Genomic DNA, 18,996 nt, shown 5'->3' with positions numbered 1-18,996 from the left:
TAATGCACCGGAACACAAAAGCGCCTGTGACTGTCGTCTGAAAACCTGCTGTGTAATCTCGCCTCTACAGTCATTAACCGAGTCTATTTCAAAGAAAGCAAGCAGTCATGCCTGATTATTTAGGAACCGAACAACGTAAAGTTAAAGAAGAGGAAAAAGAGGACAAACCAATTCGAGGTATTATTTGCGAAGACTTTCGGTTGAAATTTAAATTAAACGAATTAGCAGACAAGTTAGCATTTGTTGACTAGCCGCACAACAGTTACAATTTGTCAACAAAATCCGAATCGTCTAAGCTAAATCTATTTTAATGTTATGTGATTGTTATTATTCCACCTATTTGCTCTGGCACGTTCATAATATGAGTTGTCAAATGTCTCATTACTGTGTAAAGTCTGTGTTGCCCTGAACAAACGTTTTACTGAATAATAAACGCGTTAATTGACTATCTTGACTGATTTGGGTAATTAGTAATCTATCATCATGTGGCATATGCATATCTCATTTATTGATCTTGATCTTGATCTGTTTTATTTCTCAGCTTTGGATGAAGGAGATATTGCACTCCTGAAAACCTATGTAAGTATTCCTACTACAGAATAATGCCTGATTTGGCATTCAGACTTCATTTATATATATATATATATTATTTTTATTATTTTTATTTTTTTGTGTGTGAATAGGGCCAAAGCACGTATTCCAGACAGATTAAACAAGTAGAAGATGATATTCAACAGCTTCTGAAGAAAATAAATGAGCTCACTGGTAGGTGCACTGTCATTGTGGTATGGGGAACTAGTTTTGTGGATCAATACGTAGTAAAACAAATGCATTGATGCTGTGTTATGTGTGTCTTAACAGGTATTAAAGAGTCTGATACAGGCCTGGCTCCTCCAGCACTATGGGATCTGGCTGCAGACAAACAGACTCTGCAGAGTGAACAGCCTCTGCAAGTGGCCAGGTATGAGAGAACGACAAAAGCATGTTGGGTTATTAAGGGTTAACCTCAGATTTATTGGAAAATTAATAGATTACGTGCTTTGGAATGCACTACCATTCTTTTTTCAAATAAATTAATATTTTTATTCAGCAAAGATGCATTAAATTGATCAAGAGTGACAGTAAAGACAATGTTACAAAAGATTTTCATTTCAAATAAATGCTGTTCTTCAGAACTTTGTATTCGTCAAAGAATCCTGAAACAAAAGTGTTGCATTTCTACAAAAATGTTAAGTAGCACAACCAGGCCCGGCTCCAGATATGAGATGAAAGGTGGGCCAAGTCATGGTCCAGGTGGGCCGGGTGTATTATTATTATTTTTTAATATATATATATATATATATATATATATATATATATATATATATATTTTGCTACTATTTAGAAATAAAAATGTTTAACAGGTTTATTTTTACATTCTCTCTTTTTGCGTTTGTAATATTATTATTTTTTTACCCCTTAACAGATCCTGTATCAATTAAGTAACTTTAGATTTGATAAAAAGGGACAGGTCTTTTAAAATAACTATTTACATCACTATACCATTTACAACATCAGCTACAGCTGTAGTTACAAACTAAAAATGTTAATTTTATCTGAAATGCTGTTTTTCTTGAGAATTATTCTCACGTCTGTTAATGTAGTATAACATTACAGATTTTTGTCCATTGTTATTTTTTGCATTTTTATTTTTACATTCTTATGTATATTTAGAATCTTTTTTTTTCTTTTCTTTTTTTTTTACCACACAACAGATCTTGTATCAGTTTAGTAACTTTAGATTTGAAGAAAACGGGGCAGGTCTTGAAAAAGATCTACTTACATCACTATAATTTACAACATTAGCTTTCTACTCATTTTAGAGAATTCTGTTACAAACTCACCCATGTCCATTTCATGTGTTATTGCTTTTTCATGAGCTAAAAACACAAGGTTTTCCTTTTGGAACAAGAAATCTGTGCATGTTGTGTTTTATTAGGCTACAGAGTGTGGTAACTCTCGATTACAAGTCATCATGAAGATTCAAACTTCGCAGGACGTTTGATTGACAGGCGATCTGACCAATCATAATCCGCCATCTGCGTCCGACAAAGCAGTCAGGAGAATTAGTAGATTAACGTTGGAGGATTTGAACTTGAATAACGGCGTGTACTGACGTCTTTCCACGGTTAAAACCACATTCCTTCTGATGTTCATTTACTGTATATTTATTTGATGCTATAAATTAACTAGAAGGAAGATGATCGGTTCACCAGCAGCTTTAACTGAGGCTCTACAGCGATCTGTCAGACACATTAAAGAGCCACAAAACGGTATTTATTTTTTAAATTGCGTTAAAAAATGACCAAATTTGAAAGTTGAGACTTTGTTTCATATTAAAAGTAACCTGATCTGTCCTGTCTGTCAGCGCGTTGTCAGTGTCCTTTTTGCTCCACGATGTATGTTTCACTGCATAAGAACATGGTGTGTAGCGTGAGAGCAGCAATTGAATATTGAAGATTGAACAATTTTGTGATTAGCTGTTATGTGGTGTGGGGCCAAGGTGGGCCAAGCTTCTGATTGGGTGGGCCAGGCCCACCCTGGCCCCCCCCGTGGAGCCGGGCCTGAGCACAACTGTGAAACAACATGTGACAATGAAGACTGGAGTAATGATGCTGAAAATTAGAATGGGAGTTTATGTAATAAGGTAGTTGAATGATATGATACTAATCTGCATATTTTTTTATTTGTTCATAGATGCACAAAGATAATCAATGCTGACTCGGAGGATCCAAAGTATATCATTAATGTGAAACAGTTTGCCAAGTTTGTGGTGGACCTGAGCGATCAGGTCGCTCCAACGGACATTGAAGAAGGAATGAGGGTTGGGTAAGCAGGAAATGATGGATCATTCATTTCTGTTTGTTACAGAGTAGCATCTGATCTAAAGGAGTATTGTGTATCTATTAACAGTGTTGACAGGAACAAGTATCAGATCCATATTCCACTGCCTCCAAAAATTGATCCTACTGTCACAATGATGCAGGTACGAAACTGCTCAGGTTGCTTAGTATCATGTACATCATGAAGGCAGTACTGTAGGTATAATGATGTACTGTATATAAACAGGTGGAGGAGAAGCCTGATGTGACCTACAGTGATGTTGGGGGCTGCAAAGAGCAGATCGAGAAGCTCAGAGAAGTGGTCGAGACCCCTCTGCTCCATGTGAGTCATAAGTGCATCCAAATGTACTGTTAAAAATAAACAAAGGTATTATATGTCTGTAGATGTTTAAGATACTACATAGTTTCTATAATCAACCTCCATTTATTTAATTCCAGCCTGAGCGCTTTGTGAACCTGGGTATTGAGCCTCCAAAGGGTGTGCTGCTGTTCGGGCCCCCCGGTACGGGGAAAACCCTGTGTGCCCGAGCTGTGGCTAACCGCACTGATGCCTGCTTCATAAGAGTTATTGGATCTGAGCTTGTTCAGAAGTATGTTGGAGAGGTAAGTGCTTTTTCTATTCAGAAGAAAGCTGTGAATTAAAAAAAAAAGAGCTTTTTTTGTAATTAGGTGCTTGTAAGATCTATATAATACCATGCTTTTGTGTCTAACCCAGGGTGCCAGGATGGTTCGTGAACTGTTTGAGATGGCAAGGACTAAGAAAGCCTGTCTGATCTTCTTTGATGAAATTGACGCCATTGGAGGTAAAGAATTTCTATTTGCAATAACCTGATACTACAGTCAGGATAGGATGATTTCAGCTTCCTCTGGGGATCTATAATCCAGACCCGACTATAATATTTGAATATACGTTTTATTATAAAGGTAGTTTTAAAAATTAATTTACTCACCCGTTCCAGACCTGTATGCTTTTCTTTCTTCTGCTGAACACAAAAAAAGATATTTTGAAAAATCTTGGTAAACCAAACAGTTTCAGTTCCCATTGACTTCCATTGTATTTTTGGTTCATAAAATGAATGTCAATGGGAATCGAAACTGTTTGGCTACCAACAATCTTCAAATTATCTTCTTACTTAATATCTTTGTATACATTACTTGTGTATATATATATTATATATACATTACTTGTATATTATATTATTTATATATTATATTACTTATATATACGTATACTTACTTATATTTGGAAACTCTTTGGTTACCAACTTTCTACAAAATATCTTCTTTTGCATTCAGCAGAAGAAAGAAATTCATATGGGTTTGGAACAACATGAGGGTGAATGAATGACAGAATCTTCATTTTTGGGTGGACTATCCATTTAACATCAGTCACAACAGCGTTTGTATGATCTCAGTGAAGTCTGACTTTGCTTACTCTGCCCTCTTACAGGTGCCCGTTTTGATGATGGAGCCGGAGGAGATAATGAAGTCCAGAGAACTATGCTGGAGCTGATTAACCAGCTGGACGGATTCGATCCCAGAGGAAACATTAAAGTCCTGATGGCCACCAACAGACCAGACACCCTGGATCCTGCTCTGATGAGACCTGGCCGTCTGGACAGAAAGATTGAGTTCAGCCTGCCTGACTTGGAAGTGAGTGTTCGCTACAATAGCGACAAAATAGCTACCATTTACTAAAAATAGACAGGTATCATATAACATCATTCTGAACTGATAGATATGTAAATGTATGCAATGCTCTGTTTCTAGGGACGTACTCACATCTTCAAGATTCATGCCCGTTCTATGAGTGTGGAAAGAGATATCCGCTTTGAGCTTCTTGCACGTCTCTGTCCTAACAGCACAGGTGAGTTCTTACTGACAAACATTGCAAATAGCACACAATTTAAATAGACTATATTTGCATAGGCTTAAACTGAAGCATATGTGGCAATGTTGTTGTGGCAAGCTATAGTTAACAGGACATTCTCCTCTCAGGTGCTGAGATCCGCAGTGTGTGTACAGAGGCGGGGATGTTCGCCATCAGAGCTCGTAGAAAAATCGCCACAGAGAAAGACTTTCTGGAGGCTGTGAACAAGGTCATCAAATCCTACGCCAAGTTCAGCGCCACCCCTCGCTACATGACTTATAACTAAATGGGTTTTTCTTCTTATGTGCTTTATCCTCACTTAAATGTTTTCTGCCTGATAATTCAAGGGTTTCTTTCTGTGGTTATCACTAAAAAAAATAAAAACATTATCCAAACTACATGTCGTCTATTTATATATTATTTATATATATATTAAATGTTTCATCATTTTTCTGCTGCTTTGGGATAGTTATGCCTGTAATAAATTACTAGAGGGCATGTTTGAGGAAAAAACTTTTAATTTAGAGTCATAATTTGCATTTATTATACAAAAATACCTTAAATCCACAAAAGCATAAAAAGACAATGCACTACATTATATGCAGTTGCAACTGATTGTTGAACTTTTTGGTCTTCATTACTGTAATGAAACATCTAAATATTAGTACAGAATATTATAAACTTGCTGTGAACCAAAAAGTGCTCGGAGTGAACATTTCATGGGCGATATCTGTGTCAAACATGTCAGACAGTCTCAGCCCTTGGGCTTTCCATGTAAATGTTCTGAAGACAAGAACACCTGAAATTAATTTTCAAGACTTCATGGAATCAGCTGTTTCAATAATCATTAACTAAGACCCCTTTTTATTAATAATGTTCTATGTAGCCACAAAAATAAATTGCAGTAGGTTCCAAGAAACCCCGGAGCGACCTGGATAAATCTTTAGACAAAAGTGTCGATTGAATGGAGATCAGGTTTTAGATAATATGTAACATTAAGCCTTTTTTCCTGAATATTACAGCCAGATGAGGAAAAGAAAGTAAATAAAAATGAAATGCTGTGAAAAGAAAATAATTTGTAGTGGCAAACAGCAAGCACAGGGCGTACAACTGTAAAACAAAATTTCGATCCTAATAATAAGCTTACTGGAATGTCAATAGACGAGTGCCAAAAAATAAACACAGGTCAAGAATCCATCTACCCTAATTGCACTTAAAAGAACTGAAGGTCATTCGTAACAAGTTGTGGTAGAGCTTAAGATCAAGGCTAGTGCAATAAAACAAGAGCACCAATGATATTAAGCCCAACATTTGCTGGTATATTCACATTAAATAAAGCATTTACAATGAAAACATTTTGACCAGTTCATTGCTAAAACTTTCTCAGGCTTCTTTTGTTATCGTGTCATCCATCCTAAAGTGACCCAATTAAAGTAACCGTAGTTGTGCTGGTTCCAACACAGAGTTGAAATGTCAGTTTGGTTTGTGTGTTCAATGGATGTCAGGACAGATGGGGAGGTCCTTCCTGTGTTTACAGTGCAAGACTGCGTCATGAATAGTAGGGAAAATGAGGTCAGAGGTCACAGGCTCACAGAAGAATTGTAGTGTCCTGAGATCAGAGAGAAGGATCCCTGCACAACACAAACATATAAAAGGTCTTGTGAGGATCTTAGGAAAGAATCATTCGTTACATTAATGTTAACCTACATTTCAGTTTGGCTTGGCCATATGACCGTTTATTAGTTCCAACTCTAGGTGGAGATGTATACCACATTCAACAAATATATCAGAATGAACTTTAACCTACATAAAGACATTTAACATTCATCATAACTTTGTTGAACTTTGATCTTTGTATATACATTTTTAAATGTTTATAAATGTAATTACTAATTGCTACATAGGGCAAGTATGCACTCTGATACAGTTTTAAAAAAACAAAACATTGTTATATAAAAAATAAAATTAATTACTTACTGCTACATCCAGCAAGTACAACTTTCACGTCAACTGTTGCATACTCCTTGATCACCTGTAAAACAAAGAAGAACTATTGCAAAATGTATAACTAGAAATGACTGAATATTTCTGTAGTAGATTTCTGCAGTGTTGTTGGTGGTTGCAGAGGTGTTCAGTTTGTTTAGCGCATTAAATCTCTGGTATTTGCTCATTTTATCATCCCCGGGGTGAATATCATAAATTGGATCACCTGGGAAAGTAATAACACACCTTTTCTCAATAAGCCATGTCATACCTGTACCACAAACAATGATGGAAAAGTAATGTCAATTTACTATTAAGGCCTGGTTTCACAGTCAGGGCTTAGATTACACTAGGATTAGGCCTCAGTTCAATTGGGATTTTTAAGTAGCTTTTATAAACGTGCCTTAGAAAAAAACAAAACATTACTGATGTGCATCTTGAGACAAAATAATGCCACTGACATATTTTAAGATATGTCAGTGCAAGTTGTTTTCAGTTGATTGTAATGATCAAGTGATGTAATAATAAAATGGCAAGCTGGTCAGCATGTAACAGCACAGCATGTGGTCTAACATATTAAGCCAGATCTCTGTTCTGTCTTTACAGAGGTAAGTGTCGTTTTTGAGAATAAAAGCCATCAACTTACTGATTTAATGGTTTTGGCTCCTACAGAGTCAATAAAGTTAACAGGAGTAAAGTCCAGTATGATGGAGTGAATGGGGGTTAGACGCTGCAGAAAGAAGTCATCCTCAGATTCAGACTCAATGTGGTTCTCAGTCGTCTGGCCATTGCTGTACACATGCATCTGTTTTTGCAACCCATTCACCACCTCATGAGTGACACCCAGCTCCACATCCTGTTGGGACACCACAGAACATTTCAGGTCAGAAATGTTGCGTCACCAAACCACCACATTACAAGGAGGAAACTTTAAGCTATAGCGCCGCATTTTAGGAGCCGGGGTGAAGTTTCGAGATTGCATGCTTTAATTAGTCATTTGAAATGACATTTGTCTTGCAAACATACATTTGTTTATGCATAAAAAAAATCCTAACAATGGAAAATTCAGAGGTGAGTAATCTGGAGCAACATGTAACCCACGCTGAGGTTCAAATATCTACATAAGAATAAGAAGACTTTATTGACGTAAAAGTCACAGATGAAAAAAACAAAACAAAAAACAACATACCAATAAGACAACTGCATGTTTCTTCAGTGAAGAGCCGTGGTTTAGGATCTTACTCTCCCCGTTGTCTCTTTTCGCATATTTTAGCTGTGATTTCCTGGAAGTGAGTAGTTGTGCCGGGTCAATTCCGGTCTGTAGTCAAACAAAGCACAATGTACAGAATAACACAACTATAATATCTGCAAAATACACTGAACTTTGTGAGGCCAACCACTTGCTGTTCATGGGAGCTTCTCCACACAATAAGATGTACTCAAGGACAAAACAGTAAAACACGTGCACACACACACAAAAGAATTCGGTCTAAAACACTAGTTAATCATAACATCAAGCATTTAGACTCACCTTCGCCTTGAGGGCGCTCACATACAGGTCACTGTTTGCAAAGTAGATGGAGGTATTGGACTGAAAAATCTTAATCCCTGAGCATTCCTCAGCCTTGATCAAGAGAACAAACAGCAGATAAGACGACAAAGATTGTGGGTGGAAAAAGGATGATGGATTAAATCAGGACTAATTGGGTGACTGTGACTAAGAAAAGCTGAGAACGACAGTTTTGAAGTGGAGCAAGCTAATGTTACTCATGAGATGGTTATGGGTTCAGTCTCATGTAAAGATGACCCAGGAACTAGAAATTTACGATGGTTTAATGTCTTACCTCTTCATACTCATCCACATCAAAGTACAATCCAGTATCTGGGATTTGTCCAAGAAGAGCATTCTTAGGGCTTAAAACAAAAGAAAAAGATCTGAATTAGACAAAGTAATAAGGTAAACAAAATTCAGAAAATAAATAAATGAATTACAATATGTATACATATTTTACTAATTATTTACTATAAATAATTTATAATAAATAAAAGCTCAGATCTACTTTGTACTCAATATTACAGGATTTAATTTTTTTTAAACTGATTTGATTGATAAATTAAATAGATTACATCTGAAACAATTAGTTTTTATGCTGAACTACTAGAAAAAAACAAACTAGTGCATGAATTGCCATTAGAACATAATGAATTAATGCACTGAATAAATGAGCCATGTGTAAACAAATTATTTAATAACTATTTTAATAATTATTTTTATGTACTCAATACATTTTTAAATAAAATACAAAAATATGGATGCATTATTTTTAGCTGTAAAGAACTTCAGCATGAAAACCCTGAGTTTTGTTTATAAATCTTGATATTGAATTATTTTGCATCAGAGCAGTAAGACATTGTGTTTTACCACTGTGTTCTGTAAATAACTGTGAGTATGGCAAAGCCCATGGAAACCACCAGACCATAATCCAGACCAAGGAGAACCGATGCAAAAAAGGACACCAGCCAAATTGCCTGAAGAAAACATGTCAGACATTAACAACAACAAAAATAGATTTCATCAAGTCCCCAAAAAAAAACCACACACATTAAGTATATTAAGTGGAAAGAGCCATTCAAAGAAAAGGTTCATTTTAATAGATGGAAATCAGTTGGAACAGTATGATGAACAACCAAATGAGAAGTGCCTCTGAAGCTCACCAGTTCGATCTTGCTGGTTCTCCATAATACAGGAATGTCTTTCATTTGCTTAAACATCCCCAGAAGATTGACCATGATGATAGCAGCCAACACAGTCTAAAGAGAGTACAAAGAGGACAATAAATAAACACCATTTGATCTCTGGCTTCTTTTGCACTAAGACAAACATTTTAGGTGGTTTTCTTTTGATTGCACAAAATCAATGAGCTCCATGGCAAGCATATCAGAAAGCTCTTCACATACTGTAGGTAATGGCTGAAAGACAAATCCAATGGCCACCACCACCAGTAGCACGAGTAGGGACGCCAGCAGTCCTGCAATCTGCAGACACACACATCAACATAATTCAATTGAGTCTTTTATGAGGCATGACTGTCTTATCGGCCTTATCTATAGGTTTTACAGTAGTGATATAGCCACTGTGATGAGGTCATTATCAGAAGGACACTCCATTTCAGGAAATGTACTTTTGCAATAACCAAGAAGTACATACAATTATCGATATGGCATCTTACACAAGAATGTCTCACTTACTTCAGTGTGTCCTCCTGTGCTCTCCTGTACCAGGCTGCGAGACATTGAGGCGGTAACGACAAACGTGTGGAAGAATGAACTCATAAAGTTACAAAGTCCCAGCGCCATGAGCTCCTAGTCACATTAAACACAAAATGACTGCATAAGACCATCTGGTTTTACTTCAGGATCATAAAAATATTAAAACTACTGTATAACTCATGTGACACTGAAGACTGGAGTAATGACTGCTGAAAAATCGGCTTTGCAATCACATTGCATTTTAAAATAGAAAACAGGTATTTTAAAATGTAATTATATTTCACAATCTTACTGTTTTTATGATCAAATAAATATGGTCTAAACAGCAAAAGAGCGTAATACGTAATAAAAAACGTAATAAAAAAAAAAGTACTGACCAACTTTTGAACAGCAGCATACACATAAATATACTGCAGATACAGTAAAAGTAGTATGTTAGCATGCTATTCCAAACATAGCCCTGATTTTCTATATAAAGGGAACTTCAGGAAGTTGAATTACTGTCTTCACTGAGTTGAGAATCTTGGCTCCTCACACAAAAGTTCAGTCCAAAACAGACAAACTGGTGAGTTACTGAGGTCACAATCCATCTTTATTACGGTTGTTCATCTTAAGCAAGCCTCTTTGCATTATGTTGCCCCATATGAACCCTCCTTGCAATTAGTGTACTATGAGTCATTTTGGACAAAAGGATCTACTAAATGGAAAGTAACCAAGTAACCAAGTAACTGTGTGGTCTGGCTAATTCAGATATTCAGCTGCAGTTTAAAGCCATAGAAACCAAAATAAAGGGCAGCTGAAAAAAATCCATGTCCCTGCTTCTAGGAAACACTAAATCAAATTACTTGGACAATGAAGTATGGGAAAACTAGACATGAATTAGACATTGAATTAGAGACAGTGTAGCAGTATATCTATTGTTTTATCACTTCAAAACTAACAAAGATGCTTGAAAAGTATGCTCCTTTAAAGTAAATTCCACTTGGTTTGACATTATGTTATATAACGCAATTTATATCACAAGTGTGGCATTGTACGTAAATGTTTTTAGGGCAAATGTACAAGGCAGAACTATGATATTTACAGACATTTCATTTTATTCTCTACCTGATTTCCATCCACACTGTAGCCATGCTTGAGAGCAAAGATTTTGGCTAGTGATATTGCAATCGAGAAGCCAACAACAGATATAGTAATGGCGTCTGCGAGGAGGTTAGGAAAGACTGAGAAGTCTGGAATCTTGGGTGGCAGCAACCTTAAAACAAAACATTAAGAAAGAAATATTAAAATGTAAACATTTGTTAAAATGTAAACCGTTTCAGTTCAGAAAATTTAAGTAAGGTTGCATGATCTTACCCAGTGGGAATTTTACCCACAACATCTACGCCATAGTTTTCAGACATAAGCATCCCGTACGAGATTCCAGTGGACACGATTACCTTTAAAGAACAAGAACATCATGGATTTACACAAAGAGATTGTGAGTGCATGTGTGAGTACAGATTTTCATGGAAAGGGCCTTTATAGTTTTACCACTATGATTTCTCCAGGGATGGGGATGGGTAGCTTCTTCTTGAAGCGTTCATTGAGATCTTTGATGATATACAGGAACACAGTGCACACCAGTCCAATAATGAGCGTGACAACATTAGTGCTTGCAATGTTCCTGAAGACAGCTTCAATGCTCTGGGGGAAAAACAAAATGAATGCCACAACTACAAAATAAATCACAGATCAGTACACAGTCTTCAAAATTCTAAGATCTATTATTTACATCTTATTTCAGCTTTTTTTCCCAATTAATGAAAATTATTTTTAAGTTTCAGTTTTAGTTAACAACTATCTTTATTCATTCACGATTCACAAAATACCTTAAGCGATGAGAATAAGTGTTTATGAAGTAATGTGAAACAGTGCATCAGTGTCACATATCAAAAACAAACACCCTGTAGTTTCCCCAGGGTGAAAGGTTACTCACATACACTACAGAGAGAGGCCCATTAAAGCGCGCAGTGTGCACTCCCAGCAGGTACTTGAGCTGCGACACGGAGACGTGCACAGCGGCAGCCGTAGTGAAACCTCGCACCAGCGGTTCAGTCAGGTAAATAGCCAGGAAGCCGAATCTCAGCAGACCCAGAACAAACTACAGATCATAAGAACACATTTATGTTCCCAAACATCGATCTGAAAAGGGTTACAGTAACTTGAGGAGAATCACCTGAAGTCATCAACATGAGCAGTTTTACAGTATTCCACGAAAGGTGTCTATTATAAACACTGTGTAGGCCTGCAGATATGCCTGTCAGAGGTGGACGAAGTACACAACTTCCTTACTTGAGTAAAAGTATAGATACTACTGGTCAAATATTACTCCGTTACAAGTAAAAGTTGTAAAGACCTATTTTTACTTAAGTAAAAGTACAGAAGTACTCGTTTTTAAAAAATACTTAAGTATCAAAAGTAAAAAGTAAATGTCAATGCATTGTTTTATTATTGTTGCATTGTTGTATGTAATACTTAAGTACCGTATGCCTCTGAATCTATGCCTGCCTACCCTCATATCAATATCACATTTATTTCTAGAACATGTGAGATTGAATGTGAGATTGAATAAGTCACTCAATAACGTCCACAATGGTTTCCGCCACCCAAATGGCTGTTCCCTCAAATATTGCCCTATTTAAAGTTTTTTGTCTTTTAGTATGAATATGTTAGCTTTACTGTTATCTATAAGCTATTGTGCTCCAAAACAATGACAAAAGTCGCATTTAGAAGACCAAACCCAACGTTGAAAATGAAAATCAGGTTTATGTCAGAATCCAATGTCAGATTGATGTTGATCTCCAACGTTGGACAGACGTTGTATTGTGGTTGAAAATGAAAATCGGGTTGACGTCAGAAACCAACATCAGTCGGGTTCTGACGTCAACCCAACTTTTATTTTCAATCAATATCCAACGTCAATCTGACGTCGGGTTCTGATGTCAATCAGATGCAGGGTTCTGACGTCAACCCGACTTTCATTTCCAACCAAAATGCAACCCCTGCAACCAAAATCATCCACTGACTGATGTTACTTTCTACTCAAGGACCTTGACAGAATTGTAGTGGAGTAAAAAGTATGATATTTGTCTTTCAAATGTAGTGAAGTCAAAGTAAAAAGTTTCCAGAAAAAATAACACTCAAGTAAAGTACAGATACTCAAAAAGTGTACTTAAGTACAGTACTCAAGTAAATGTACTTTGTTACTGTCCACCTCTGATGCCTGTGATGTAGACCATAAACTTGTTTTAATAGGTTTATGGTAACATTGCACTTCTTTCTCTTACAAAGTATTTCCTTATAAAGCTGGCCATTGTTGCTGATAATGTGAGCAGAGTAACTGAGAATTCCACTAGAATGTTTTTCAGATGGTTTATCTACAAAATACGAGGGTGATATCACAAACATGCTGTTATCATTCTGCTTTGTAATGGCAACATACGACTGTGTTGCAGGAATTTACTTGCATTCCTAGCACAGATACTGAGAGTGCACTAGTTTTGATCTACTACAGTTCTAATGGGGCAATCAAATGACAAATAAAGATGAGTTTAGCATTTCAAGACAGAAATAATTAAATAATTCATTCTTTGATATCAGAAATTACACACTTCACCCTTAATAAAAATAAGAAAAGAAGATGACTAGATTCTACACTCTTTGTGATGTTCAAAACCGTGGGTAAGATCAGAAAGTGGCCTACCTGAATGATTCCTACTAGGGTTGTCAGGGCTACAACCACTTCCACTCTTCTGGCATCACGGGCGTCAAAATCCACAACCTGTGATGCGTTGGTCCCATTCACTGCAAACATGGAGTCCGGGACCTCCCTTACAGCCACCCCGCCAATCATAAGGCTGATTACTGCAAAAGTGCCTGAAGAAAAACATCAATAAAACTGTGTTTTAAAGAAAACTTATCTATGGATGACATATTTTTGTAATTATTTAGCAGAAGTTGTCATATATACACACAAAGCCTATATTTGTAACTACTGTTTGATTATTTCAAACCTCACAAACTTCTTTTTGTTAAATGCTTTGCTTAAAAAGTGTGATTGGACTATATTTAATTATAATTATATTATTTTAAGTGTGTCTTAAGCCTTACAGAGTCATTGTGACCTGAATAACAGGTGGTGTAATTGCTCTACGGTACACAATGTAAGGTGGCTGAGTGTCGTCACGGAGCATGAGGCCTACTGTCGGGCGAGTAAATATTTCTGAGTGCATTTACGTAAGTGAGCTATGCCATGGCTCTGTATCTAGATAAAGCCCTCTGCAACTTGGTCTGTTTTACACTGTAGAGGGACAGAGTGTGAGTGTTGTTTAAACAGGAGACAGCATGCCTCTGTGCAGCAGGACCTTGCCAAACATTTGGACTGTTGCCCATTCTCTTGCTCTCAATTCACACCACGGGGCTGAGAAAGCAAGATAAGTGAAGCAACAGCTCTGGTTTGGGTAACCTTTTGAACCTTTGATCTATCTTCTCAGTGGTGTTTCTAATATCCTACAGGGATTTCTGTGAGTTTGAAGATTCCCACATTAAACAGGACAAAACAAAAACTGCAGGGCGTCTACCCACCCATAAAACAGTGCAATGACGTCTGGACCACCACAAATAAGACTCTTAGAAATAACACTTATCCCAATGCTGGGATAAACAGACTAAGGATTTTAAATCTTATCCAACTGAACTACACTCGTTTAGTCTAACAGTAATGCTTTGCTTAATCACACTGACTTAGCAAAACTGTACAAAGGAATGTCACTTTTCAAGTAGCAGCAGCAGTCTGCTGTCTTTTGTGGGGGAAAAAAGAAAAGAAAAAAGAAAAAACAGGCCCACATTGCAGCTTGTTCTAAGACTACCTGCAGTTTGTATTGATTTTATGTGCTGCATGGGGTAGGTTTATCTAAAATAAATTACACTACAATAATAGACAGGTGTGATAAAACATTGCACAACAATCTCTATGAAGTCATGTTGCGTAAATTCACCACGTAAAGTTAATCAGAATACAACTTTCCAGACCAAGGAAACACTTTCAATTTGACGGTCAATAAATCGACTGTGGGTGGTCCAACTGAGTCACAAGCATGTTATTAAAACCTTGGGATGCATGCCTTAGAGTCTCACCTATTGATATATGTCTGGAGGTACCAAAGAATGTGTATAACAGGACGGGATAAAATGACGAATATAACCCAAACACTGGAGGAACAGCTGCCAACATCGCATAAGCAAGACCTGTTGAATGTGAGAAAGAGAAGCAAATGATCAAATGAACTTGCCCAGTGATCAGTAACTCAATGGCATAAGAGTAAATTAGATGAATTAATAACATAACTAACATACTATATAAACCTACTTATATAATTATTCATATTTAACATAGAACAGTTTTCAATAACATCTGACCTTGAGGTAGCTGCATTACACCTGTGCTGATGCCAGAAACGATGTCCCCAAACAGGTATTCCTTTAGTGGATATGATGGCAGCCATGTTAAAATGGGAAAAAAACTAAGTGCAACCGATTTGGCTTTCTCAGACGAGCAGCTGAAAAATAAGGGAGAGATGGCTGTTAGTACAAATACATGATCATCTTCTTCATAGTTTCAAATTTTCATTTGTGCGTTTTGAATATGTGCATATTCAAACACTGCAAAAGGTTAAAATACATTTTGTATCCTTGATATCAAATCAGATGTGACACGTTTTGATGCAACGTATTTGATTATACGTGAACAAGATTATCAGTGAATGACAACTTAAATTATAGTCTGTCCTTGTCCATTGAAACAGAGTCATCAATTCATCCAACTCAGACTGGGACGGGCAGGTTTAACAAATGTAATGTGTCACAATTGTTGTGTAATACTAGTAGCACTGCAATCTTATATGGAGGATCTGATCAAATAATTAATATATTATGACTCTTGTTTTATCAGTCCAAGCTGATTTTCTGAAGTTGAGATAAGACGTGAACCTGATACCATTACTATTATTATTATTATATTATAAAATACAGTGGAGAAAATCACATTAAGATGATGATTGGAAACAGAGTTTATATATACAGTTGAGTCCAAAAGTCTGATACCACTAGTACTTTTATTTAGCTTTTTATAATTTAATACACTTTTCATTATTAATTATTTAATAAAAAATTTGAGTGAAATATTAAATGTCAGAATGTCTTAGTATTTGGTTTGGTCTCTCTTTTGTGCATGAACTCCACAAGTTAGTGTAAAACCTAATGATCATGCCCTCTGGCATGATTTGAGAATGATCATCTTGTGCTTCAGTGGATGAACATCTGATAATGTGTACAAAGAGTCACATGATCAATATCACAAATTTGCTTATATGATTAGTGACCTAGAAAATTTCTCAATGCTGTCTCAGACTTTTGGACTCCACTGTATCTTACAAAACACAGACTTTTCATCAGTAACCATGAAAGCAGAATCTGTTGAAATAGCCTTACCGGAGATGCTCAGTTATTCTCCGTCTACAGGACTTTGGTGTCCTCTTCTTCCTGTGCAGAAGCTCTGAGTCAACATAGCCTTCATTGAACACGGGTCGTTCCACTCGGTACATCAATGTACCGGATGGTCCCTCGCTAGCAGTTACGTTCTCCATAGCAGCAGTGGAAACACAGGCATGTCAGGCTATGATGACCTTGAGAATGAAACGTGCTCTTGCTTTACTTCCTCTTCCTGTTTTCAATGAATAGTGGAAAGATGGCACTCTGTGAAGAAAGAAAAGTTTAAAGAATCAGCTTTAAACTATCACACACAATGCTGGTTTTATTCAAGCATGTTCTGTTGATCAGCTATTAGGCAACAAACAAATTATATGTCACACTGGCAACCCACCTGGTTTTATTTGGAGACTTGCAGGGGTCAAACAGTGCTGGTGTATAATTACAATCCCTCAAAATAATCTTGAATGAAAGCCAGTTTTAGTCTGCACAGCCTGTTTAGAGATGACAGTGATGACCTACCATGCAACCTACAGGAAAAAGTAAAATTCAGAAAATTAGTTTTGCATATTAAACTATTAGGGGTGTGACGGGACACTTATCTCACGAGACGAGACACGAGATTAGGTTCACGAGAACGAGACGAGAATTTTGCACAATATTTTATAGAAATCTATCAGAAAGTCTGCAGGTGGTTTTTGAAATGTTTTAACTATTAAAAATAATCAAATCTGAAAGGATTTTTTCCCCCTTTTTTATCCATTCAGAGAATCAGAAAAAATTAGTGTCATTAAGTAATATGAAATGTAATATGGTTTCATGGTCCATACACCAGTGTGTCTAAAACACACAACCTGCCCTGAGGACACGGTGTACAGCTTAAGCAATAACAACCCTTCATGGATCCAGTCCATTTTTAGTATAGTTCACTGCAAATCACAAGGCCATAGTAAAACGCACTGGATTTGACTGATGTTGCTGGTGTAGTAGGCCAAAGTTGGCAAAGCAGTGGTATAAACATTACAAACCCTGCACACTACACAAGATGAACTCATGACATTCAAAGGTCATTCCATGAAAACTGTTGCCTTATCCATTTTGAAAAGGCAATTTTTTAAGATTTGAAAACATTCATTCTATTGCAAAGAATCAGTTTAAGTGCTAATAAATTACATTGTGTCATCTCAACTTAATATAAACATTATAAATACTGAGCTATAGCTATGCTTTTTAAATATAGCCTAAATAAAAAACAGTAACGGGGTGACAGTAAAAGTGTTGACAGTTTTACAGTTCATTTAGCCATTGAATTGTGCTCAAGGGGTGACACTACAGTGTGTTTATTGGAAAGCAAATGCTGATATATCTAAAAAAAAAAAAAAAAAAAAAATATCATGCTTTCAAATAATCAGTAGCTTAATGTACAAAATCATGGTGACAGGACATTTTAACATGGTTTCCGATTGGCAAACAAAATATAAGATGAAACGATAAAGTGCTTTTTATCAAATTAACTTGTATTTTGTTTGGTTTGTCAGTAGATATTAACTTGTCCATAAATGTTCACTTCCTGAATGGATAATATCATCACTAACGTTACTCCATTTTTTAAAATATTTTTTTTGTATAGAATTTACACCATTTTAAAATCATGTTCATAGGGTTGATCCTGTTTAGTAAAGTATCATGAGCTAAAATAATAATTAATACTACTATAATAATTTAATAATAACGTAACATATGTTTAACTCTTTTTGTCTTTCAAATATAGCAAATGTGCATATTTTCTTGCACACCCAGGATAAGTAGGATTTACAAGTCTAGATACAGATCAAAAGACGAAAAAGCATTTAAAAATAGTTCGTTATTTGTACACACAGTAGCCTAAATGCTGCTTTCAGCCATCCATCGTTGAAAGTCATTGTTTACATATGGTCATAAAGTCATGATGTAATAGCATACAGTAAGTTTCAACAAAACGTGTGTTTCCGCCATAGGCTACTCTGAGCTCTCACACTTTTAAAATCAAAAGGCACACACAAATATACATTTTCGAAGAACGTCCTCGTTTTGTCCGACCATACTACTCCACAAACCTGTTAAGCAGGTACGATATAGTGTGACCAAAGAGCTTTGCTAAATTATTGTAGTTTTAAGGATGAGAAAAAAAGTCTAAGCATCTTACCTATCTCCGCCTCCGTCCTGAAAATGACCCAAGGTCGGAGAACTGGGCTGAGAAGAGCGCGAGCATCGACAGTCCTGTTACTGTATAACATGTGAAAGCCTTTTAACTACCGACTACAGCTGCGTCATGTGCTGCACCGATAAGAGAAGCGCTACGTCACCTCATGCGTCACTACGCACCCGGAAACGCCACATGGGACATGTAGTTCTCCTCACTATAACGCAACCGTATCAGATAAAGGAGATACATTCTGTACACCTGATATCCGGCAGATTATA

General features: G+C 36.5%; 2 protein-coding genes across 3 annotated transcripts; one reads left to right on the top strand and one right to left on the bottom strand.

The window, feature by feature from the left end:
- Positions 1–8: 8 nt before the first annotated feature.
- psmc2 (proteasome 26S subunit, ATPase 2) lies at positions 9–5,150 on the top strand. The gene is made up of 12 exons (XM_084110557.1): positions 9–177; positions 542–579; positions 684–765; positions 862–961; positions 2,737–2,868; positions 2,953–3,025; positions 3,109–3,204; positions 3,321–3,485; positions 3,598–3,685; positions 4,333–4,535; positions 4,653–4,749; positions 4,881–5,150. The coding sequence occupies exons 1-12, from the start codon at positions 108–110 to the stop codon at positions 5,036–5,038; spliced, it is 1,302 nt and encodes a 433-aa protein (XP_083966683.1). The 5' UTR covers positions 9–107; the 3' UTR covers positions 5,039–5,150.
- A 102-nt stretch (positions 5,151–5,252) lies between these two features.
- slc26a5 (solute carrier family 26 member 5) lies at positions 5,253–18,857 on the bottom strand. Of its 2 annotated transcripts, none has more exons than XR_014605643.1 (20): positions 18,719–18,857; positions 16,928–17,063; positions 16,537–16,800; positions 15,466–15,605; positions 15,184–15,294; positions 13,751–13,923; positions 11,984–12,148; positions 11,539–11,691; positions 11,362–11,444; positions 11,113–11,260; positions 9,985–10,098; positions 9,694–9,771; positions 9,451–9,546; positions 9,158–9,264; positions 8,580–8,649; positions 8,267–8,359; positions 7,925–8,053; positions 7,382–7,591; positions 6,730–6,961; positions 5,253–6,383 (listed from the first exon to the last, which is right to left on the bottom strand). XR_014605643.1 is itself a non-coding variant. In XM_084110555.1 (20 exons), the coding sequence occupies exons 3-20, from the start codon at positions 16,689–16,691 to the stop codon at positions 6,244–6,246; spliced, it is 2,220 nt and encodes a 739-aa protein (XP_083966681.1). In that variant the 5' UTR covers positions 16,692–16,800; positions 16,928–17,063; positions 18,719–18,857; the 3' UTR covers positions 5,253–6,243. The 2 variants fall into 2 exon arrangements, 1 of the variants encoding a protein (XP_083966681.1); XM_084110555.1 differs by having other exon boundaries at positions 6,730–6,784.
- Positions 18,858–18,996: the final 139 nt, after the last annotated feature.

Source organism: Abramis brama (assembly GCF_963993115.1).
Source record: "Abramis brama genome assembly, chromosome: 4".
Taxonomy (NCBI): domain Eukaryota; kingdom Metazoa; phylum Chordata; class Actinopteri; order Cypriniformes; family Leuciscidae; genus Abramis; species Abramis brama.
Note: the sequence above shows the minus strand (reverse complement) of the source record. Positions and strands in the feature narration are given on the sequence as shown.

Coding starts and splice junctions, on each gene's coding strand:
- psmc2 (XM_084110557.1), top strand. CDS start 108: ATGCCTGATTATTTAGGAACCGAACAACGTAAAGTTAAAGAAGAGGAA. Junction 3,026..3,108: donor CTACTGTCACAATGATGCAG/GTACGAAACTGC, acceptor GTATATAAACAG/GTGGAGGAGAAGCCTGATGT. Junction 3,205..3,320: donor TCGAGACCCCTCTGCTCCAT/GTGAGTCATAAG, acceptor ATTTAATTCCAG/CCTGAGCGCTTTGTGAACCT.
- slc26a5 (XM_084110555.1), bottom strand. CDS start 16,691: ATGGAGAACGTAACTGCTAGCGAGGGACCATCCGGTACATTGATGTAC. Junction 8,360..8,579: donor ATGTGGATGAGTATGAAGAG/GTAAGACATTAA, acceptor CTCTTGATCAAG/GCTGAGGAATGCTCAGGGAT. Junction 8,054..8,266: donor TGAGCGCCCTCAAGGCGAAG/GTGAGTCTAAAT, acceptor GTTTGACTACAG/ACCGGAATTGACCCGGCACA.